Source organism: Stomoxys calcitrans, chromosome 1, assembly GCF_963082655.1.
Source record: "Stomoxys calcitrans chromosome 1, idStoCalc2.1, whole genome shotgun sequence".
NCBI lineage: Eukaryota > Metazoa > Arthropoda > Insecta > Diptera > Muscidae > Stomoxys > Stomoxys calcitrans.
The window spans coordinates 253,323,220-253,348,554 of NC_081552.1; the positions used below are offsets into that span (position 1 = coordinate 253,323,220).

The following is a 25,335-nucleotide window of genomic DNA, read 5'->3' on the forward strand; positions in this document are numbered from 1 at the left end:
CAAACTTCTCACATAATAATGACTGCTGTCCGATTCAAGTTTGAGCTTAAAGATAAGGGACCTTCTTCTTGTAGCCGAGCCTGAACGGCGTGCCCCAGTGCGACACCGTTTTGGGGAGAACTTTTTACGTGGCTTCCATGTATGGCATAGTACCTCACAAATGTCGCCAGCATTAGGAGGGGATAACCACAGCTGAAAAATGTTTTTGCTAATGTTTGTGCCAGGATTCGAACACAGGTTTTCAGCGGCATAGGCGGACATATCTATGGTGGTGGTTATTAAAAGGTAGGCGGTGACAGTACAAACTAATAATACAAACTGGCACAATCTTTTTTAGACCCACCCCCATAGGATAGGGGTATACTAATCTAGTCATTCCGTTTGTAACGCCTCAAAATATTGATTCAAGACCCCATAAAGGATATTTATTCTGGACCGTCTGGACATTTTGAGTCGATCTAGCCATGGGTGTGAGTTCCTGGAATGTCTAGTATCCCTGACATCAGGAATAAGAACACGAATATCAGACGAACACTCACTATGAACGTACCGATAGAACAGCGCCAAACAACCCACATTGCGACGATGATCAAGGGAGGCAGTAGAGTTGGATACTCCACTGTCCCCAATTAATGCCACCGCTCTCCTCTGTACAAGGTCCAGTAGCTCCAGGGTTGATTTGGAAACTCCAGCCCATACATGTGAGTTGTACTCCATTTTCGACCTCATGAAAGTGGTGTAGATGTTAAGAAGATCAGACGGATTGAAGTAATTCTTACACAGTCTTAGGAAGCCTAAACACTTGAATCCTTCTTTTGACACTTCAAATGCATGTTTAGCCCAACGGACATCACTTTGTATTGTATCATGCCCAGAACATCAAGAGCTTCTGATTGCTCAACATCTACACCGTTGATAGACAAAGATGATCGTAATGGGTCAGCGAATCGTTAGTGTGACAACAAGCTGCACTGAGTCTTCTGTGCATTAAAATCTACTCGCCTCATTCGACCGCACTCAGAAATGGCCAGCAAATCCTGGCAGAGTGTATCGTCGATAACTCGCCTCTTGTCTTCAATCTCTCGAAGACTTGGCCTATGGGCGAATGAGTACGAATGACAGAGATTACTGTCATCCGCAAATGAGTAGATCGGATTCGATGTCTGACCCAACAGATCGTTGATGAAAATTAGAAAAGGAGAAGGAGAAAGAACAGAGCCCTGGGGTACACTTGCGGTCAATTTGTGCTCATTGGATCAGAACCCATCTATAACGACTCGAATAGTGCGATCTCTGAGAAAGCTAGAAATAAATGGAACAAAGCCATTACCGACACCAAATGCGACAAGCTTTGATAGTAGTGCACCGTACCAGACCCTATCAAATGCCTTGGAGATATCCAGAACCACAACCTGACTCTCACCAAACTGGTGGATTGAGCGACTCCAACGTTCCGACAGAAGTGCCATGAGGTCGCCCGTAGAGCGATTTCTGCGGAACCCATACTGTTGATCGCTAAGAAGTCAATTAGACTCTAAATACCTCACAAGATGGTGATTAACCATGCTCTCCATGACCTTGGAGAGAGCAGAGCATATCGCAATTGGCCGATAATTCGCAGGGTTGTTTGCCTCACCCTTCTTGGGTATTGGCTGAAAGTTCGCAAACTTCCAAAGCGCCGGGAAGACTCACACACGGTAGGCAAGGTGGAAAAGGTTATGGAATGGACGAGCGAGCGTCGAAGAATGCTAGCGTAAGACAAGTGTTGATATACCATCCGGGCCAGGGGATTTATTTACGTCTAGATTTTCAAGAACCCTTTTAACTCCACGAGTTCGAAAAAATATTTGGGGCATGATGCCAGACACATTTTCGATAGAGGGGTGTGGTTGATTGTAATCCGGCAGGGAGGCAAATATATCAGCCAACAGGTTAGCCTTATCAACCGGGTCAGTGAACGTTTGATCATCCTTAACAAGAGTTGGAATAGATGAAGAACTAACCTTAACCCGTCTCACGAACGACCAATAGCTCTTACTTCCTCGTGTAGAAGCAATAACCTTAGTACGCAGATGCCGTTCGTAAAGAAATTTTTCGCTCCTATGCACATTGGCACACGAAGATCTTGACTGTTTGCGAAAGCAGTTCAGTATTGGCATTTTTATCCAAGCGCCAGTTCCTGAAGGCCCCCTCTTTCAATCTGACAGCATATCTGCATGTCTGGTTAAACCAACTTTTGTCGTCTGATTTAGACGTCGTTATAGTCTTAACTGGAACTATAACTCATTCCATTTAAAATTATCTTTTCAATCATTTCAGCAGTAGCATTTATATCGTCATCTAGAAAACATAGTTTCCAATTAAAATGCTGAAAGAATCCATTGAGCTCAGCCCAACGTGCTTTTTCGTATAAAAATATTGACCGCTTCGGGACTGGGGAGGAAGCAGTGCGAAGAGCAGAATTGGAAAAAGATGCTGGAACAATGCAGTGATCGGAGTTACCAACAGGTGCAAGAGTATTAACTTCATACTTTTCAGAGTGTGAAGTTAAACAAGTAAACAGGCGTTAAGTTCGGCCGGGCCAAACTTTGGATTCCCACCACCTCGGGTATATATGTAAACCACCTTTCATAAAAATCTGGTGAAAATTGCATACCTTATGCCCTATAGCAGTTATATCGAAATATGTTCCGATTTGGACCAAATACTAATAAGTACAGCAGCTATATCTAAAAATCAACCGACCTGAACCATATATGACACGGATGCCGAAAAGTCTAACGTAAGTCACTGTGTCAAACTTCAGTGAAATCGGATTATAAATGCGCATTTTATGGGGCCAAGACTTTAAATCGAGAGATCGATCTATATGGCAGATATATTCAAATCTGATCCGATCAGGGCCAAATTGAAGAAAGATGTCGAAGGGCCTAAGACAACTCACTGTCCCAAATTTCAGCAAATCGGATAATAAATGTGGCTTTTATGGGCCTAAGATCCAAAATCGGAGGATCGGTCTATATGGCAGCTATATCCAAATCTAGACCGATCTGGGCCAAATTTACGAAGGATGTCAAAGGGCCTAACACAACTCGCGGTCTCAAATTTCAGCGACATCACAATAAATGCGCCCTATTATGGCCCAAAAACATAAAACCGAGAGATCGGTCTATATGGCAGCTATATCCAAATCTTGACCGATCTGTGCCTTATTGCAGAATTATGTCGAGGGACTTAACTTAACTCAATGTCCCAAATTTCGGCGACATCGGACAATAAATGCGCATTTTATGGGCCCAAAACCTTAAATCGAGAGATCGGTCTATATGGCAGCTATGTCCAAATCTGATCCGATCAGGCCCAAATCGAAGAAAGATATCAAAAGGCCTAAGACAACTCACTGTCCCACAATTCAGCGAAATCTGATAATAAATGTGGCTTTTATGAACCTAAGACCCTAACTCGGAGGATCGGTCTATATGGCAGCTATATCCAAACCTGGACTGATCCGGGCCAAATTAACGAAGAATGTTGAAGAGCCTTACACAACTCACTGTCCCAAATTTCAGCGAAATCTGATAATAAATGTAGCTTTTATGGGCCTAAGACCCAAAATCGGAGGATCGGTCTAAATGACAGCTATATCCAAATCTAGACCGATCTGGGCCAAATTGAAGAAAGATGGCGAAGGGCCTAACACAACTCAATGTCCCAAATTTCAGCCAAATCGGATAATAAATGTGGCATTTATTGGTCTAAGACCAAAAATCGGCGGATCGGTCTATATGGGGCTATATCCAAATCTGGACCGATCTGGGCCAAATTGAAGAAGGATGTCGAAGGGCTTAACACAACTCACTGTACCATATTTTAGCAAAATCTGATATTAAATGAGGCTTTTATGGGCCTAAGACCCTAAATCGGCGGATCGGTCTATATGGGGGCTATATCCAAATCTGCACCGATCTGGGCCAATTTGACGAAGGATGTCAAAGGGTCTAACACAACTCACTGTCCCAAATTTCAGCAAAATCGGATAATAAATGTGGCTTTTATTGGCCTAAGACCTTAAATCGGCCGACCGGTTTATATGGCAGCTATATCCAAATCTGGACCGATCTGAGCCAAATTTAAGAAGGATGTCGAAGGGCCTAACACAACTCACTGATCCGATCTGGGCCAATTTGACGAAGGATGTCAAAGGGCCTAACACAACTCACTGTCCCAAATTTCAGCAAAATCTGATAATAAATGTGGCTTTTATGGGTCTAAGACCCAAAATCGGAGGATCGGTCTAAATGGGGGCTATATCCAAATCTGGACTGATCCGGGCCAAATTAACGAAGAATGTTGAAGGGCCTTACACAACTCACTGTCCCAAATTTCAGCCAAATCGGATAATAAATGTGGCATTTATTGGTCTAAGACCAAAAATCGGCGGATCGGTCTATATGGCAGCTATATCCAAATCTGAACCGATATAGGCCAATTTGACGAAGGATGTCGAAGGGCCTAACGCAACTCACTGTCCCAAATTTCAACGAAATCTGATAATAAATGTGGCTTTTATGGGCCTAAGACCCTTAATCGGCGGATCGGTCTATATGGCAGCTATATCCAAATCTGAACCGATCTAGGCCAATTTCACGAAGGATGTCCAAGAGCCTAACACAACTCACTGTCCCAAATTTCAACAAAATCTGATAGTAAATGTGGCTTTTATGGGCCCAAGACCCAAATTAGGAGGATCGGTCTATATGGCAGCTATATCCAAATCTGAACCGATATAGGCCAATTTGACGAAGGATGTCAAAGGACCTAACACAACTCACTGTATAAAATTTCAACGAAATCTGATAATAAATGTGGCTTTTATGGGCCTAAGACCTAAAATCGGAGGATCGGTCTATATGGCAGCTATATCCAAATCTGATCCGATCTGGGCCAATTTGACGAAGGATGTCGAAGAGCCTAACACAACTCTCTGTACCAAATTTTAGCAAAATCTGATAATAAATGTGGCTTTTATGGGTCTAAGACCCAAAATCGGAGGATCGGTCTAAATGGGGGCTATATCAAGGTATAGTCCGATATAGCCCATCTTCGAACTTAACCTGCTTATGGACAAAAAAGAATCTGTGCAAAATTTCAGCTCAATATCTCAATGTTTAAAGACTGTGTGTGATTTCAACAGACAGACGGACACTGCTAGATCGTCCTAGATTTTTACGCTGAACAAGAATACATATAGACTTTAAAGATGAATATACCCCCATCTCAAAAAGGTCAAGAGTATTAGTTTTGTGCCCTTGGACACATGCGATATGTGTTGGTTCGTTCACTAGTTGCGCCAAACCATTGTGCGCAGCAAAAAAACTCAGCGTATTGGCCCTCAGGAGTCGTATGACTCGCATGGGAAAGCCAGTAGGAGTTGTGGACATTGAAATCCCCAGCGAACACGATTTCAATGCCCGAAAAATCCTCCAAAATATTTGTAATGGTATCAGAAAGGGCGTCAAAGCCGTTCATGTAAGCCTCCCTTTCTAAGTTTGCACTTCTATATGAAAATCCGAAGTGCAGTATATGTGGTCCAATCCCGAATTTAACCCCAAGGGAGTTAAATTCAGGATCCTGTGAGTCCAGGTGTTGTTGTCTTTGGAACACTACATCATTACGTACATATACCACGAGGCCTCTGTGCGAAATCGAAAGAGACAGAGTGTGGTACCCAGGGATGTGAAAATATGTCATAAAAAGTTTAGTTTTTATTTAAAACTGAGGCAAAAAACTATGCCAATCGAAATGAAAATTTAATCCAACCCTTTGTTGTACTTTCTGTCTAGGTCCATCATTACATATAGGAGGAAGGGGGAAGGTAAACACAAAAATTGACAAAAATCAAAAAGTAAAATATAAGAGAGAGTCATAAAAACTTTAAACAACTTAACCGATATTTTGGCAAATCATTCTCCATTTCAAACAGGGAGTATTATGAACGATCGAATTTTTGGGGATTTTGTTTTTTTTTTTCTTTTTGATTTGATAGCATCAAATTTTGATTAAATTTTGCACTCTGAACCTTGCCAATACTCGGTTAAAGCAAAGCAAACATGGAGGAAGCAGGAAAGAAAGCGTAGTGGGAGTTATAGAGATAGGCAGGTGGTGGTGGTGGTGGTTGTAGTGTTGGATCGACACTCGGGCTGTATATCCGGACTGGAGGTGATGTGGAGCAATCCTTGCGTAGATGTTGGGTTGATTGGTAGTTGACTGGTTGGTTGTTAGGTACAATGCTTGTCATTGTTGTTGGTCTTGGAGGTGTTGGTTGGGAATGTGAAATTGTTGTTTTTTTTGGGGGAAATAGTAGTTGTAGTAGTAATAAGAATAGTTCTGGTTGTTCTTGTACTTGTTGTAGTAGTTGTTGTTGTTGTTGATGTAATTATTTATTTTTGATTTGTTCCAAGTTGGCTTTGCTTTACCGTTTGGTAGGATACTTACACAGCACTCGCGAAATTGTTTAGCATCGATGGGTGATGTAAAATTCAGACCCCATGTATCATTGGTCATGGGATCCTTCCAATAAACAAAACATTCTGAGGCTTGCCCAATACGTGTACCTTTGCGTGGGAGAACAAGAAACAGTTGATTGGTCTAAGAGTTTCATTTCTGTTGGTATGTTGTCACTCACCTGGTTGCACGAGTCTCACATCCAGAATTTTGTCCACCTGACTGTTGTAGGCCGTTATGTGAAAAACACATTCCGGTGTATCTTGTATGCATGAGATATTAACAGGAACCAAATCTTCCGATACTTGCTGCCATTTGACCGTTCCGGCACCACTGGCCGATACATGAAAAACCTCAGCCCAGAGGCGAAATGAACTGAAATGAAAGCAAAGAAATTCGTATTAAAGTTTACCAAAACATGCGATGGTAAAAAAATTTGAAAATGTTTCACTTGAATATACGGTTTTGGTCGTCGTAAAAATTTGCCTGAGCATCTATCTTAAACTTGAGACAGGTAAAATTTTAAGTTTTTTTCATAGCGATTTGAATCTGGAAATGAACAGGATAGTCAACGAAGGATCTGGATCTACCTGAAGTAGAGTACCTTACAACTGTCCTCAACCTGTCTTTGAACACTCTTGTAATTCCCGATGTCTGGAAGATGGACAGACTGAAACCTTGAAAGGACCCAAGAAAAGGAGAGTCGTACAGACCGATCTCCCTTCCCTCACCAGTAGCGAAAGCGCTGCAAGGACTACTCTTCTCGGACCTCATAGGAAAAGTATCACTCGCCAAGCATTAGCATGGATTTCGAAGAGTGCATAGTACAACAACTGCTTTGCGTGACATTACCGCACACATTTGCAGTGGCTTCAATCAGCCCGGTCCAAGTCATGTGACCAGTGACCGTCCTGGACACGGTCAGCCATACCAAACTATTGGGTTGCCCAAAAAGTAATTGCGGATTTTTCATATAGTCGGCGTTGACAAATTTTTTTACAGCTTGTGACTCTGTAATTGCATTCTTTCTTCTGTCAGTTATCAGCTGTTACTTTTAGCTTGCCTTAGAAAAAAAAGTATAAAAAAAGTATATTTGATTCATTCTAAGCTTTATTAAAAATGCATTTACTTTCTTTTAAAAAATCCGCAATTACTTTTTGGACAACCCAATATTTGAGGACATCGCCAATACGTCTCTCCAGCCAGGCCTGAAACGCTTGGTCGCGAATTATCTATATGGTCGCCAGTCATTTGGAGAATGTAGGGATAAGAAGGGAGTCCCCGAGGCGGTGTGATATTTTCGGCCCTGTTGAACCTCTACTTATACTCCATTCCACCCCCTCCAGGCGACATAGAGATCGTTTCATATACAAACGATAGCCCGATCATGATATGAGCCCTCCACTCATTGTTGACATCTGTGACAGGTTAAATGTTTACCTCAATGAACTGCAAGATATCTGCCACAAAATCTTTAGCCACATTGTTCACTACATAAGGTATGGAGCTGAATGTGATAGTGGATAGAGTAACCAATCCGGCCATCAAGTATCCCAAATTACTTGGTGTCACATTTGACAGCTCTTACACATTCTCCCCTTATGCCACTGTAATTTGCGATACAGTCAAAAGTAGAAACAAGATCCTCAAGTCACTTGCCGGCAGTACTTGGGATGCTGACAAAGAAACCCAGCTGACTTTTTTGACAAAGCAAGGGCCGGTTAGTAGTAAGTTTTGCAGCGCCAGTGTGGAGTCGTCAGCTATGTGACAAGCAGTGGAATAATATTCAGATCTGTCAGAGTGCCGCTATTCGAACTGCGACAGACTGCCTCCTCAGTTCTCATGTAGACCACCTCCATCAGGAGACAAAGATGCTACCTTCTGGGCTATTATCGCAGGGACCCTACAAATCATCCACCACCTTAAGGTAGATCTACATGATCTACAGCGGGAGGTTCAGCTCTACAAGAGAGAACCTCTAGCTCAAGCGGCATATCAACCGGGTCTAGACAACATTCATGCAGACACTGTAGCATATGCGGTAAATAGCTACCGGGTGAATGTGGCCCTTGGAGAACGACCGTCTCTCATTGCATCTGCAGAAATTGAACTCTTCCGACAAATCAGAGTTGCTTTGGCTCAATTACGATCCGGCAGATGCAGCCTCAACTCTTTCAGAGCAAGGACTGGTACTAAAGTGCAGAATGTGTGTCCCGCGTCACACGTCACCTGTTAAACCACCCAGCCAGACCAACTCGCCTCAGACCCAGTTGCCTCTGGACACCCACCCCACCTTAGTCGCAGAGTTCCCGGACCTGGATCTTCAACAGAACCAAACAGACGAAAGATAGAACACAACACACTGCAACAACATCAAAGAAACCTTGTTGGACTACTTTCATATAAGCCATTTGAATGAAATATGTTACTTTGGATTAAGATCCCGACCTGTAAGAATGCCGCTTTACGACCTGAGATACTGTCGCCATAGTTCCTTCATATATCGCCTTCTTCTGCAGATGAAGATACTTTCTGTGTAAAGACATAGTTATTTGGTATCTAAGCAATATCTACTGTACTGATTTCGCAACAGTTTCCTAATCCTCCTCGAAAAGTCTACCATAAATCGGATAAATCAGCAAAATGAGCCAATAAATGCGCCTTGTATGGGTTCAAAATCTTAAATCGAGAGATCGGTCTATATGGCAGCTATATCCAAATCTGGACCGATCTGTGCCATATTGCAGAAGTATGTCGATGGGCTTAACTTTACTCACTGTCTCAAATTTCGTCGACATCGGACAATAAATGCGCCTTTTATGGGCCCAAAACCATAAATCGAGAGATCGGTCTATACAGCAGCTATATCCAAATCTGAACCGATCTGAGCCAAATTCAAGAAAAATGTCGAAGGGCCTAACACAACTCACTGTCCCAGATTTTGGCAAAATCGGTCAGTAAATGCGCCTTTTATGGGCCTAAGACCCTAAATCGATGGATCTGTCTATATGGCAGCTATATCCAAATCTGGACCGATCTGAGCCAAATTGAAGAAGGATGTCGAAGGGCATAACACAACTCACTGTCCCAAGTTTCGTTGACATCGGACAATAAATGCGCCTTTTATGGGCCCAAAGCCTTAAATCGAGAGATCGGTCTATATGACAGCTATATCCAAATCTGAACCGATCTGAGCCAAATTGATGAAGAATGTGGAAGGCCCGAAACAACTCACTGTCTTAAATGTTGGCAAAATCGGACAATAAATGAGTCTTTTATGGGTCCAAAACCTTAAATCGAGAGATCGGTCTATATGGCAGCTATATCCATATCTGGACCGATCTGTGCCATATTGTAGAAGTATGTCGAGGGGCTTAACTTAACTCACTGTCCCAAATTTCGTTGATATCGGACAATAAATGAGCCTTTTATGGGTCCAAAGCCTTAAATAGAGAGATCGGTCTATATGGCAGCTATATCTAAATCTGAACCGATCTGAGCCAAATTGATGAAGGATGTGGAAGGGCCTAACACAACTCACTGTCCCAAGTTTCGTTGACATCGGGCAATAAATGCGCCTTTTATGGGCCTAAGACCCCAAATCGGCAGATCAGTCTATATGGCAGCTATATCCAAATCTGGACCGATTTGTGCCATATTGCAGTAGTATGTTGAAGGGCTTAACATAACTCACTGTCTCAAATTTCGCTGACATTGGACAATAAATGGGCTCAAAACCTTAAATCGAGAGATCGGTCTATATGGCAGCTATATCCAAATCTGAACCGATCTGAGCCAAATTGAAGGAGGATGTGGAAGGCCCCGACACAACTCACTGTCCCAAATTTTGGCAAAATCGGACAATAAATAAGTCTTTTATGGGTCCAAAACTTTAAATCGAGAGATCGGTCTATACGGCAGCTATATCCAAATCTGGACCGATCTGTGCCATATTGCAGAAGTATAACGAGGGGCTTAACACAACTTACTGTCCCAAATTTCAGCAAAATCGGATAATAAATGCGCCTTTTATGGGCCTAAGACCCTAAATCGGCGGATCGGTCTATATAACAGCTATATCCAAATCTGAGCCGATCTGAGCCAAATTGCAGTAGTATGTTGAAGGGCTTAACTTAACTCAATGTCCCAAATTTCGTTGATATTGGACAATAAATGCGCCTTTTATGGGCCCAAAGCCTTAAATCGAGAGATCGGTCTATATGGCAGCTATATCCAAATCTGAACCGATCTGAGCCAAATTGATGAAGGGTGTTTCGTTGACATCGGACAATAAATGTGCCTTTTATGGCCTAAGACCCCAAATCGGCAGATCAGTCTATATGGCAGCTATATCCAAATCTGGACCGATCTGGGCCAAATTGAAGAAGGATGTCGAAGGGCCTTACACAACTCACTGTCCCATATTTTAGGAAATCGGATAATAAATGTGGCTTTCATAAGCCTCAGACCCTAAATCGGCGGATCGGTCTATATGGGGGCTATATCAAAATATAATCCGATATAGCCCATCTTCGAACTTAAACTGCTTATGGACAAAAAAAGAATCTGTGCACAGTTTCAGCTCAATATCTCTATTTCTAATGACTGTATCGTGATTTCAACAGACAGACGGACGGACGGACAGATCGTCTTAGATTTTTACTCCGATCAAGCTTGCTTTATAGGGTCGGGAATGGATATTTCCATGTGTTGCAAACGAAATGACAAAAGGAATATACCCCCATCCTTCGGTGGTGGATATAAAAATGGGATAAACTCTTCAAGATCTAACTATTGTGATAAGGCCTTTGAATTGCTTGATGATCAAGAATGTTTAAACTTTTAGGGGACATAAATCGGTTTTGCCATTATATGGTGGAGACTACAAGAAAGTAATCAAACCGTAATGTCTCCATGGCTAGAGATTGTATATAATTAAATACCATCTGGACCTAAATAACAACAAAAATGTATATGTTATTCATTTATGGATATCTTGGCACAAACCCCCTCTCTTATTTGATGGCCATAAATCTTACTCTAAACTTTGTCATGATAAAATATGCCAACTTACCTCAATAGATGACCATCGCGACGACGTGAACTTTGCCAGGGTGAATCTTCATAACGATAGCCACCTTTGCGCATCAGGGGCGCACATGAGCAGCTCAATTTGTTGCCCATGGCACAGCTGGCACAGCCACTGGATTGAGCTGCTTAAATATGGAGAAATAAAACAAAGGCAAATGATTAGCGGCTCAAGTTCAGCATATGACTTCAAAAACTTAGCAGCTTACCTGTTGCACCCCGATGTCACCACATCCCGCTAACGTCTGCCTGTGATAGAGTTTGGCCGCGATTTAGCGACTGAGAGCGTTGATTATGACGATAGTTGTGATAACGACTGCTCCTCTGTAAAATAGAAGAAAAACAATGCCCAAAACGAGCAAAGATTAGTTCCTAGTCTGGTTAAAAATTATTTGCTTTGGTCACTACATTGTTTGCGCTAAAATCAAAAGCAAAATTGAAATTTTTCTTTTCCCCTCATCGGGATAGTTATCTGACTAATTGGCTAAGTGATACACCCGCTAATTGATGTTTGCAAATCTAACCGTCGCTTCGCATGTGCATGCGAATGAGGCACAGTGGTTGCAAGAGTCGTAGTGGGTTGTATATTCTTTTAGTTGTAAATGAAATAAATCTCTAATTAGTAACTAATTGAAATAAAAACAAGTAAAAAGGGGTTAAGTTCGGCCGGGCCGAACTTTGGATACCCACCACCTCGGATATATATGTAAACCACCTTTCGTCAAAATCCGGTGCAAATCTCATACCTTACGCCCCATAGTAGCTATATCAATATATGTTCCGATTTGGACCAAATAGTAATAATAGTCATTGTTCAATTGTATATAACAAAATATTGGTCTTTTTAATAGCTATATCTTAAAATAAACCGATCTGAACTATATACGACACGGATGTCGAAAAGCCTAACATAAGTCAATGTGTCAAATTTCAGTGCAATCGGATTAAAAAAGGGCCTTTTATGGGGTCAAAACTTCAAATCGAGAGATGGGTCTATATGGCAGCTATATGAAAACCTTGATCGATCTCGACCAAATTGCAGAAATATGTGGAGGGGCTTATCTTAGCTCTTTGTCCTAAATTTCGGCATCATCGGACAACAAATGCGCTTTTTATGGCCCCAAAACCTAAAACCGAGAGATCGGTCTATATGGCAGCTATATCGAAATCTGGACCGATCTGAGCCAAATTGACGGAGGATGTTGAAGGGCCTAACAAAACTCACTGTCCCAAATTTCCGCAAAATTGGATAATAAATTTGGCTTTTATGGGCCTAAGACCCTAAATCGGAGGATCGGTCTATATGGCAGCTATATCCAAATCTGAACCGATCTGAGCCATATTGGCGAAGGATGTCGCAGGGACTAAGACAACTCACTGACCCAAATTTCAGCAAAATTGGATAATAAATGGGGCTTTAATGGGCCTAAGACCCTAAATCGGAGGATCGGTCTATATGGCAGCTATATCTAAATCTGGACCGATCTGAGCCAAATTGACGGAGGATGTTGAAGGGCCTAACAAAACTCACTGTCCCAAATTTCAGCAAAATCGGATAATAAATGTGGCTTTTATGAGCCTATGACCCTAAATCGGAGGATCGGTCTATATGGCAGCTATATCCAAATCTGGACCGATCTGAGCCAAATTGACGGAAGATATCGGAGGGCCTAAGACAACTCACTGTCCCAAATTTCAGCAAAATCGGATAATAAATGTGGCTTTTATTGGCCTAAGACCCTAAATCGGCGGATCGGTATATATGGGGGCTATATCAAGATATATTCCGATTTTGCCTATCTTCGAACTTAACATGCTTATGAACAAAAAAAGAATCTGTGCAAAGTTTCAGCTCAATATCTCTATTTTTGAAGACTGTAGCGTGATTTCAACAGACAGACGGACAGACGGACGGACATGTCTAGATCGTCTTGGATTTTTACGCTGATCAAGAATATATATACTTTATAGGGTCGGAAATGGATATTTCGATGTGTTGCAAACGGAATGACAAAATGAATATACCCCCATCCGTCGGTGGTGGGTATAAAAATGTAAATAAGTTATGGATGGCATTGTGAATGCTGGATGCCAGGCTTCTCTTTGTTACCCATCCCATGTATAAACAGTGGAAAAGTTATTGCACCCGTTTTAGTTGGTAACTAAAAAATACATGGAGATCACCGTAGCGCAGAGGTTATCGTGTCCGCCAGTGACACATAACGCCTGTGTTTGAATACTGGCGAGAAGATCAGAGAACAATTTTTTATGGTGATTTCTCCTCCCAATGCTGGCGTCAATTTAAGGCTTATGCCATGCATAGAAGACATGTAAAAACTTTTCCCTCCCTTTCCCTCCTTCCGGTCTCGGATATAAAAAGAAGGCCCCTTATCATTGAGCTTAAAACTTGAATCGTACAGTACTGATTGATATGTGGGCAAATTTTTGTATTTGCCCACTGTCCCAAATTTCGGCGAAATCGGACAATATATGCGCATTTTATGGGCCCAAGACCTTAAATCGAAAGATCGGTCTATATGGCAGCTATATCTAAATCTGAACCAATCTGAGCTATATTGCAGGAGTATGTCGTGGGGCCTAACTTAAATCACTGTCTCAAATTTCGGCGACATCGGACTATTAATGCGCCTTTTATGGACACAAAACTCTTAAACGAGATATCGGTCTATATGGCAGCTATATCCAAATCTGGACCCATCTGAACCAAATTGAAAAAGGATGTCGTAGGACCTGACACAAATGATTATCCCAAATTTTGGCAAAATCGGACCATAAATGCGCCTTTTACAGACTCAAAACCCTAAATAGAGATATCGGTCTATATGGCAGCTATATCCAAATCTGCACCGATCTGAACCAAATTGAAAAAGGATGTCGAAAGGCCTGACACTACTCACTGTCCCAAATTTCGGCGACATCGGACAATAAGTGCGCCTTTTATGGGCCCAAACCCTATAATCCAGAGATCGGTCTATATGGCAGCTATATCTAAATCTAAACAGATTGTTGCCAAGTTTCAGAAAAATGTCGAGGAGCCTAACACAACTCACTGTACCAAATTTCAGCGAAATCGGATAATAAATGCGTCTTTTATGGGCCTAAGACCCAAATCGGCGGATCCATCTATAAGGCAGCTATATCCAAATCTGGACCGACCTGAGCCATATTGCAGAAGTATGTTAAGGGGCTTAACTTAGCTCACTGTCCCCAATTTCGGCGACATCAGACAATAACTGCACATTTTATAGGCCCAAGACCTTAAATCGAGAAATCGGTCTATATGGCAGATATATCCAAATCAAAACCGATCTGGGCCAAATTGAAGAAAGATCTCGAAGGAGCTAACACAACTTTCTATACCAAATTTCAGCAAAATCAGACAATAAATGAGCCTTTTATGGGCCTAAGACCCAAATCGGCGGATCGGTTATTATAGATTTGTGCATTTGTTTGCATCGCTTAGAAGGAGAAGAGCTAGACCCATTGATAAGTATACCGATCGAATCAGAATTACTTTCTGATTCAATTTAGCCATGTCCCTCTGTCCGTCTGTGAGTCCATGTATTCTTGTAATCAAAGTGCAGGTCGTATTTGTTGTCCGATTGTCACGAAATTTCGCACATGCCACTTTTGTTGTCCAATGACTAACGGTATTAATTTTGATTTAGATTTCAGATTTAGATATAGCTCCCATATATATCTTTCATCCGATATGGCCGTTTAAGGCTGTAGAAGCCACAATTTTTCACTGATTTTTACAAAATTTGGCATGGGGTGTTTTATTTGACGTCTCCATATGTGTGCAAAATTTCATAAAAATCGGTCCAGATTTAGATATAGCTCCCATATATATGTATCGTCCGATTTGCACTTAAATGGCCGTAGTAGCTACAATTTTCAACCCATCTGCACACTATTTGGCACGGACTGTTTTGCTAGTGATCTTGACATATCTGGAAAATTTCATCAAAATTGGTACAGATTTAAATATAGCTCCCATATATATCTTTCATCCGATTTGAACTTTTAAGGCTGTAGAAGCCACAATTTTTCACCGATCTCTACAAAATATGGCATGGGGTGTTTTATTTGACGTCTCCATATGTGTACAAAATTTCATAAAAATCGGTCCAGATTTAGATATAGCTCCCATATATATCTTTCATCCGTTTTGGCCTTTTAAGGCAGTAGAAGCCACAATTTTGGTCCGATCTGTACAAAATTTCGCGTGAGGTGTTTTATTTGACGTCTTCGTATGTGTGCAAAATTTCATAAAAATCGGATTAGATTAAGATATAGCTCGCTTACATATCCATCATCCGATATGGCCTTTTAAGGCTATAGAATCCACAATTTTCGTCCGATTTTGCCTGAGACGTTTAAATTTACTCTGCTAGCTGTATATCCATAGTGGCATTGGGTGGATTAATAACCGCACCATCTTTTCAACCTTACCTAAGCCTAGCCTAAGTATTTTTAACATTTTATAAAGCATCACTCTATTCTATGAAATTTATATGACATTAATAATTTAATTTTTCTTTTCTTCAGAAAGCACCCACTGTTCAAAAATGAATCGATGAACACCACATCTCAACAATGCACCATCATCATCCATGTTGCAGGTGTCTTTAAGTGGTTCGTTTGTTGGTTTATCCGTTTGATGTAGCATTCATAAACGAGAAGAAAACAACCAGACAGCAAAGAAGAAGAAGAAGCGCATTGTACTCACTTAAGTTCTCGTTTTGTATGATAACAGTCGTGACAATGCTGTTGTTGTAGCTGTTGCTGTTGCTATTGCTCGAGATGATATTTTTATGGCAATGTGAACACTGACAAATCGGTGTAAGTCACCAAACAAAAAAAAGGAAATGCTTAGACAGATGAATGGAAAAATGTCTTCACCAACAAGTTGTTGTGTGATGCCTTCTTCTGTTTGCCTCCTATCCCAATTTAGGCCAAATGCTGACTGATAATCATCAGTTGCCGGCCAGTCAGTCAGCAAGTCCAACACAGACTATGCTTCAACTATCGATCAATCAACATGGCGGTGCACGTGTTGTTTGTTCTCCTACATCCATTGTCGTCATCATCTTTGGTTTCCGAAATGGCCAACAGATGTTTGTCTTGCTGGTAACAGCATTAGGATTGGCTGGCGGGATAGGGTTGTTTGGCCCAGAAATATTTGCGGATTATTTGCTTTTAAATGGTGCTATAAATGGTGTGTCTACATCGAATGTATCTCATGGATGTGCCACGATTGGCTTTGATATTCTTGTAGCTTGTTATGATTCTGTTGCCATATTGTTGGGGATATAAATCACATACATTGGAATAGTTAAACTACACTCACAAAAAGAAAAACTGTTGACATTCAAGGAAATTATTGCCATTAAGAGAAAGGAAAAGGCCTTCCCCAAAGATGCAAAGCGAAATGTTACCAAACAATTAATTTAATAGAGAAGATTTCTGTTCTTTGGATATTCTTTTTGCAATTCAGACCAGTCAGTATAAGCTTTCGTTGAATAATAAACATTGAATGTATTTATTATTATTTAATTAAATTTTATCTTGCTAAATCAAAAGAAGACACGCCAATAAAAGTCTCTCGTCTTCATTAAAATTCAATAAACATGGAGATACATTTTAGTGTCTATACCCTACACTGTGAATGGACAATATAAGATAGAGCATGGCTTTTGTAATGTTCAGACGGGCTAAGTGTTATGGTTTGTTTGTTCTTTAATATGGATATTAAACACCTTCCCATGTTGTCAGATTGGAAAAATAAACCAGTAAGGAAAGGCAAAAGTCGGGCGGAGACCACTATATAATACCCTACACCTACCCTACGGTTATAAATTCGGGCAATACATATATATGTATATACAATATCCGTGCAGATCGATTGAAAATTGTAGCTACTACGACCATTTAAGTGAAAATCGGGCGATATATATATTTGGGAGCTATATCTAAATCTGAACCAATTTCGATGAAATTTTGCAGATATGTTAAAATTGGTAACGAAACAGTCCCTGCCAAATTTTGTGCAGATCGGTTAAAAATTGTTGCTACTACGGTCATTTAAGTGCAAATCGGGCGATACATATATATGGGAGCTAAATCTGAATCGATTTGGAAGAAATTTTGCAGATATGATAAAACCTGTAACGAAACAGTCCGTGCCAATTTTTGTGCAGATCGGTTGAAAATTGGAGCTACTACGGCCATTTAAGTACAAATCGGGCGATACGTATATATGGGAGCTATATCTAAATCTGAACCGATTTCGATGAAATTTTGCAGATATAATAAAATCGGTAACGAAACAGTCCGTGCCAAATTTTGTGCAGATCAATTGAAAATCGGAGCTACTACGGCCATTTAAGTGCAAACCGGGCGATACATATATACGGGAGCTATATCTAAATCTCAACCGATTTTGATAAAAGTTTGCTTATATGTTAGAACTAGCAAGAGAACAATCCGTGCCAAATTTTGTGCAGATCGGTTGAAAATTGTAGCTACTACGGCCATTTAAGTGAAAATCGGGCGATACATATATATGGGAGCTATATCTAAACTTGAAGAGATTTTGATGAATTCTTGCAGATATGTAAAAATCGGTAACGAAACAGTCCGTGCCAAATTTTGTGCAGATCGGTTGAAAATTGTAGCTACTACGGCCATTTAAGTGCAAATCGGGCGATACATATATACGGCAGCTATATCTAAATCTGAATCCATTTGGAAGAAATTTTGCAGATATGATAAAAGCGGTAACGAAACAGTCCGTGCCAAATTTTGTGCAGATCGGATTGAAAATTGTAGTTACTACAGTCATTTAAGTACAAATCGGGCGATACAAATATATGGGAGCAATATCTAAATCTGAACCGATTTTTACCGAAATCAATGGCGTTCGCCCTTGAGCCGAAAAAGTGATATGTGCGTGATGATGGGACAACAAATACAACCTGCACATTGATTACAAGAATACATAGACTCACAGATGGACAGACGGACATGGCTAAATCGAATCAGATTCAGTGATTCTGAGTCGATCGGTATACTTATCAATGGGTCTAGCTCTTTCCCTTCTAAGCGTTACAGACAAATGCACAAACTTATAATACCCTGTACCACAGTGGTGGTGTAGGATATAAAAAGTAATTTGGGAAGTACAGTACGAATCTGATGTAAAAATTTGATATTTTTATGTAATAGGTTTGGCCGGGATGAATATTTTTACTAACAACAATTGAAAGACGTATTAAGATAACACGGACCAAACCTTTGATACGTTCCTTTTGACAAATCAGATGAGAAAGGTAGCATTTTTGAAATGGATGTCCGGTGGTCTAAACGTAACTCACTGTTTCAAATTTCAGCGAAATTGGGTAAAAAATGAGTTTTTTATGAACCAAAACCATAGATCAGGGGCGGAGGCCACCGCAGCGCAGAGGTCAGCATGTTCGCCTATGACGCTGAAGCTCTAAGCTCGAACCCTGGCGCGAAAACATCAGAAAAAATTTTCAGTGGTGGTTATCAGCTCCTAATGCTGGCGACATTTGTGAGATACTATGCCATGTAAAAACTTCTCTTCAGAGAGGTGTCGCACAGTGACAAGCCATTACGACGCCGTCTATCATTGAGCTTAAACCTGACAGCACTCATTGATATGTGAGAAGTTTGCCCCTATTCCTTAATGGAATGCTCATGGCAAATTTGCATTTGCAAATCTTACTTCGGGAAGTCGGTATACGACAATTTTGGCCACTCCAAAATTATGTAGCCTTATCGTTGGTTAGAGACCACCGTAGCACAGTGTTAGCATGTCCGCCTATGACGCTGAACGCCTGGGTTCGAACCCTGGCGAGATCATCAAAAAAATTTTCAGCGGTGGTTTTCACCTCCTAATGATGGCAACATTTGTGAGATACTATGCCATGTAAAACTTCTCTTGAAAGAGGTGTCGCACTGCGACACGCCGTTCAGTCTCGGGTATAAAAAGGAGGCCCCTTATCATTGCTATGTGAGAAGTTTGCACCTGTTCCTTAGTGGAAAGTCCATACGCAAAATTTGCATTTGCATATTTTACTTCTTGAGACCCTAAAGGCCGCAATTCTTATTCGAATAGGCTGACATTTAATACAGGTCTCCAACATATAATTTAAATGTGGTCCGAACCAGACCATATCTTTATATCGCCCTATAGCAGATCAAATCTTTTATCCTTTTTTTGCCTAAGAAGAGATGCCGGGAAAAGAACTCGACAAATGCGATCCATGGTGGAGAGTATATAAGATTCGGCCCGGCCGAACTTAGCACGCTTTTACTTGTTTACTAACGTCAATTACAACACGTATTAAGAACGCCCGGACCAAACTTTGGATATGTGTCTCTTGTTGACAAATCAGATGAAAAAAGAAACATTTTCGAAATGGATGTCTGGTGGTCTAAACGTAACTCTCTGTGACAAATTTCAGCGAAATCGATTAAAAAATGCGGTGTGTATCAACGGAGATCCTTGCAATTAAAGAAGTTATGGAATGGCTACGATACAATGTTATAACGACAATTCGTTCTCCTGTTCCAGTGGTATCACAATGGACGAAAATGTCTAAGCGAGTATGATGGCAGATTGCCATTTAAACCCTACCAAAACCTAAGCTGAGTCTTACCTAAACACAACCTAACCTAAACCTAATCTAACCTTCACCTTACATTAACCTTACCTAAACCAAACCTTTACTTTAACCCTACCTTTACGTAACCTAAACCTGACTTAAACCTAAACCTAACATAAGCCTAACCTAAACCTAAAACAAACATAAACCTGATCTAGCTTAACCTTACCTTCACCCTACCTAAACCTAATCTAAGCCTTACCTATACACAACCTTACCTAAAACTTACATAATCTTCATCAAACCTAAACCAACCCTTTTCCTTAACCCTTTCGTTACCTAACCTAGACTTAACCTAATCCTAACTTAAACCTATCCTAAACCGTACATAAACCTAACCTTCTCCTAACCTAACCTTCTTCCAACCTAACCTTCACCTAACCTAAACCTAAGCCTAAAATAAAACGCTAAACTTAAACTTAACATTAACCTTAACCTTAACATTAACCTTAATCTTAACCTTAACCTTATCTTTAACCTTACTTTAACCTAACCTAAACCTAACATAGGCCTAACCTAAACCTAACCTTTCCTTCACCCTACCTAAACCTAACCCAAGCCTTACCTAAACACAACCTAATCTATACCTAACCTAAAACTAACATAACCTTCATCAAACCTAAACCAACCCTTTTTCGTAACCCTACTTTACCTAAACTAGACTTAACCTAAACCTAACTTAAACCTATCCTACACCTTATATAAACCTCACCTAAACCTAACCTTCTCCTAACCTTACCTTCTTCTAACCTAAACCTAACCTTAACTTAACCCAAACCTAACCTAATCTTAACCTTAACCTAAACCTAACCTAAACTTAACCTAAACCTAACCTTAACCTAAATCTACCCTAAACCTAACCTAAACCTAACCTAACCTAGTCTAACCTAAACCTAAACCTTAACCTTAACCTTCCCTATCCTCAACCTTAACCTTCCCTATCCTTAACCTTAATTTTAACCTTAACCTTAACCTTAACCTTAACCTTAACCTTAACCTTAACCTTAACCTTAACCTTAACCTTAACCTTAACCTTAACCTTAACCTTAACCTTAACCTTAACCTTAACCTTAACCTTAACCTTAACCTTAACCTTAACCTTAACCTTAACCTTAACCTTAACCTTAACCTTAACCTTAACCTTAACCTTAACCTTAACCTTAACCTTAACCTTAACCTTAACCTTAACCTTAACCTTAACCTTAACCTTAACCTTAACCTTAACCTTAACCTTTATCTTTACCTTAACCTTAACCTTAACCTTAACCTTTACCTTAACCTTAACCTTAACCTTAACCTTAACCTTAACCTTAACCTTAACCTTAACCTTAACCTTAACCTTAACCTTAACCTTAACCTTAACCTTAACCTTAACCTTTACCTTTACCTTTACCTTTACCTTTACCTTTACCTTAACCTTAACCTTAACCTTAACCTTAACCTTAACCTTAACCTTAACCTTAACCTTAACCTTAACCTTAACCTTAACCTTAACCTTAACCTTAACCTTAACCTTAACCTTAACCTTAACCTTAACCTTAACCTTAACCTTAACCTTAACCTTAACCTTAACCTTAACCTTAACCTTAACCTTAACCCTAACCTTAACCTTGACCTTGACCTTGACCTTGACCTTGACCTTGACCTTGACCTTGACCTTGACCTTGACCTTGACCTTGACCTTGACCTTAACCTTAACCTTAATCTAACCCATACCTAACCGAAACCTATCCTAACAGCTTTTTTGCGGTTATGCGCTATTGGCGAAAGACCTTTAATCGATAGAGCAGTATATATGGCAGCTATATCCAAATTAGTCCCATCTTACCGATCATATTTAGCAGTGCATCAAAGAATTGATTACAACTTACTGATCCAAATTTCAAAAACTCGAGTAGTAAATACGCCTTTTATGGGTTAAAGACCCTATGTCGGGCGATCGGTCTATATGGCAGCTATATCAAAATATGGTCAAATCTGGACTATACTTGGGATGGATATCAAGAGGTATTTATTTGAGCGAAATTAAGCAAAATCGGGTAATAAATGCGCTTTTTATTGGCCCAAGACTATGCGGATGTCGTAGGGTCAAATATAAAACAATGTTCCAATTTTCATCAAAATCGGATCAAACAGACGAGTTTTATGGAACCAGAATGATAAATCGGAAAATCAGTCTATATGGGTCCAATACCAAGATGTAGTCGGATATAACCCCTCATCAAACATAATTTGCATATGGACAAAAAATTTATCTATGCAAAATTTCAAATTTCAAAACTGCTTATATAAAACACAATCTTCCCGCGCCCAGCACGGGATGACTATGGGCACCACATGCGTTGTAACTCTGGGATCTGATTAGTGTTGTGTTTATGGTCAGCACGAGAAACTCAGCTGAGCGCTATCGGGCGCATCCACAGGTTGCTGATTGTGGATGCTTCGTATATGGAGTAGCTGAAATTGCAGCCACGTCTAATCAGCAAAATCGAGTGGGGAAACTCAGTAAGAGGCGGTGCCCCACCGGCTCTTGCTTAAATGCTGAGTGCCTATGATACTCGATATGAAAGGCCCGTTTTTAGCGCCATTAGAAAAAAAATGCCATAATATTCCCAAGGCGATTAGTCCTATGAACCGGAAACGGAGTGAGTCCCATAGTTTTTAATTCAATGCATGTTTCATAAATGGTTTTGATTTAGGTAAGTAGTTGTTGTTGTAGTCACATTTGAAAGTGAAGATGGCGATCCTAGTCAAGTTCCATAGGTGAGTAGTGAGTTCATATTCAAGTCAGTAGTGAGTTCATAGTCACCTATGGAACTTGACTAGGATCGCCATCTTCACATACAAATGTGACTACAACAACAACTACTCACCTAAATCAAAACCATTTATGAAACATGCATTGATTTCATAACGCTGTGTATAGAATTAAAAAGTCGTTAAACACTTACTGCCTAAGCATCATAATGCTGCCAAAGCCATAGACAAACCGGTTTTTCTTCCACTATCATGTTCAAATGTTTCAAAACCGGAAAATATTATTCCACATTTTTTTAAGAAGCATCTCTATTGAAGGCACTAACGAAAAAAGTAAATATACCACACATTCTATGGTGGGGTGGGTATACAACTTACTTGAGTCATTTCAAATTAGCATCTTGCATAAATTGAATAATGCGCAACGGTCTTGTGCCAAATTTTAATTAACTGATAAACTGATAAGAGAATTCTTAAAATGATAAAGAAAAATGATTAAATAACCTATTTATATTCAATCTTTCTACTTTTGTATTTCTTGTATTAATTGATTCTATCCAACTGGGGTATCATAAATTATCTCCGAATAATTTGGACATATGGATAATGTTTTCAACATTTCAATTTCCAAGGGGAGAGATTTTAACTGTAAGACTAAGAAAATGAATATCTCTAGAATATAAGGTTTTTTGAACATAGAAAAGAAATTGCCAGACAAACAGGCGGATCGGTCTCAGACACAACACCATTAGTGGAAGTTTCTGGATTGTTAAAGGCCCACATCTGCATTATAGTGTATACCGGCCTCCCGGACATAGAAACCAGTTATTTTTGATGATATTGTGGTTGCTACTTTCGTTATTTCTTTGAATATGCAATGCATTATTACAACACTAACAACTAATGTCTACATATTTCATTGCGGACTCTTCTATTTGTTAATAACGCCTTAGATTCCTCTGTCCGGTTTTGATGAAATTTGGTTACAATTATTTAGAGACGTTCTTTAATATAAACAAGTAAGAACGTGATAAGTTCGGCCGGGCCGAATCTTATATACCCTCCACCATGGATCGCATTTGTCGAGTTCTATGCGCGATATCTCTTTTTAAGCAAACAAAGAGAATTGAATAAAAACTGTTATGCTATTGGAGCTATATCAAGTTATAGTCCGATTCGGACTATTAATGAATGCTGAACATTGTAGAAGTCTTTGTGTAATATTTCAGTTAATTCGGATAAGAAATGCGCCTTGTAGGGGCTCAAGAAGCCAAATCGGGAGATTGGTTTATAAGGGAGCTGTATCAAGCTATTGATCGATTCAGACCATATTAGACACGTATGTTGAGGGTCATAAGAAAAGCCGTTGTACAAAATGTATGCCAAATCGAATGAGAATTGCGCCCTCTATAGGGTCAAGAATCAAGATCCAAGATCGGTTTATATGGCAGCTATATCAGGTTTTGTACCGATTTGAATCATACTAAACACAGTTGTTGGAATTGATACCAAAACACTACATGCAAAATTTCAATGTAATCGGACGAGAATTGCACCATCTAGAGGCTCAAGAAGCCAAGACCCAAGATCGGTTTATATGGCAGTTATATCAAAACATTGTCCGATTTAAACCATACTTGGCACAGTTTTTGAAAGTGATACCTTAACACTACATGCAAAATTTCAGTCTAATCGCACAAGAATTGCTGCCTCTAGAGGCTGAAGAAGTCAAGACCCAAAATCGGTTTGTATGGCAGCTATATCAAAACATGGACCAATTTGGCCCATTCACAATCCCAACCGACCTACACTAATAAAAAGTATTTGTGCAAAATTTCAAGCGGCTAGCTTCACTCCTTCGAAAATAAGCGTGCTTTCGACAGACAGGCTGACTGACGGACAGACGGACGGACATGGCTAGATCGACTTAATTTAAGCTAAATCGGATAATAATAGCGCCCTCTAGTGGCTCAAGAAGTCAAGACCCCAGATCGGTTTATATGACAGCTTTATCAGGTTATAGAACGAATTGAACTATTCTTAGCACAGTTGTTGCAAGTCCCAACAAAATAGGTCATGCAAAATTTCAGCCCAATCGGATAAGAATTGCGCCATCTAGTGGCTGAAGAAGTCAAGATTCAAAATCGGTTTATATGACAGCAAATATCAAAACATAAGCTTCCGGAATAAGTTGATAATCAACTGGACAAAATTCGGAAGGCTACTTGGGCAAGATAATTTAGATTGTCCAAGCATAGAAGAGATAGACGAA

General features: G+C 40.1%; 2 protein-coding genes across 2 annotated transcripts in view; both read right to left on the reverse strand.

Moving 5' to 3' along the window:
* Window positions 1-11,688, reverse strand: part of LOC106089523 (protein still life, isoforms C/SIF type 2) — a 257,942-nt gene extending 246,254 nt beyond the window's left edge. Inside the window, exons 1-3 of the mRNA XM_059364223.1 lie at window positions 11,579-11,688; window positions 6,686-6,879; window positions 6,496-6,614 (exon numbers count right to left, since the gene is read on the reverse strand). Of these exons, the coding sequence (XP_059220206.1) occupies window positions 6,496-6,614; window positions 6,686-6,879; window positions 11,579-11,688 (423 nt within the window). The remainder of the gene's footprint in view (window positions 1-6,495; window positions 6,615-6,685; window positions 6,880-11,578) is intronic.
* LOC131995530 (uncharacterized) overlaps window positions 11,634-25,335 on the reverse strand; it is a 41,297-nt gene continuing 27,595 nt past the window's right edge. Inside the window, exons 3-4 of the mRNA XM_059364231.1 lie at window positions 11,802-11,916; window positions 11,634-11,717 (exon numbers count right to left, since the gene is read on the reverse strand). Of these exons, the coding sequence (XP_059220214.1) occupies window positions 11,818-11,916 (99 nt within the window). The 3' untranslated portion in view covers window positions 11,634-11,717; window positions 11,802-11,817. The remainder of the gene's footprint in view (window positions 11,718-11,801; window positions 11,917-25,335) is intronic.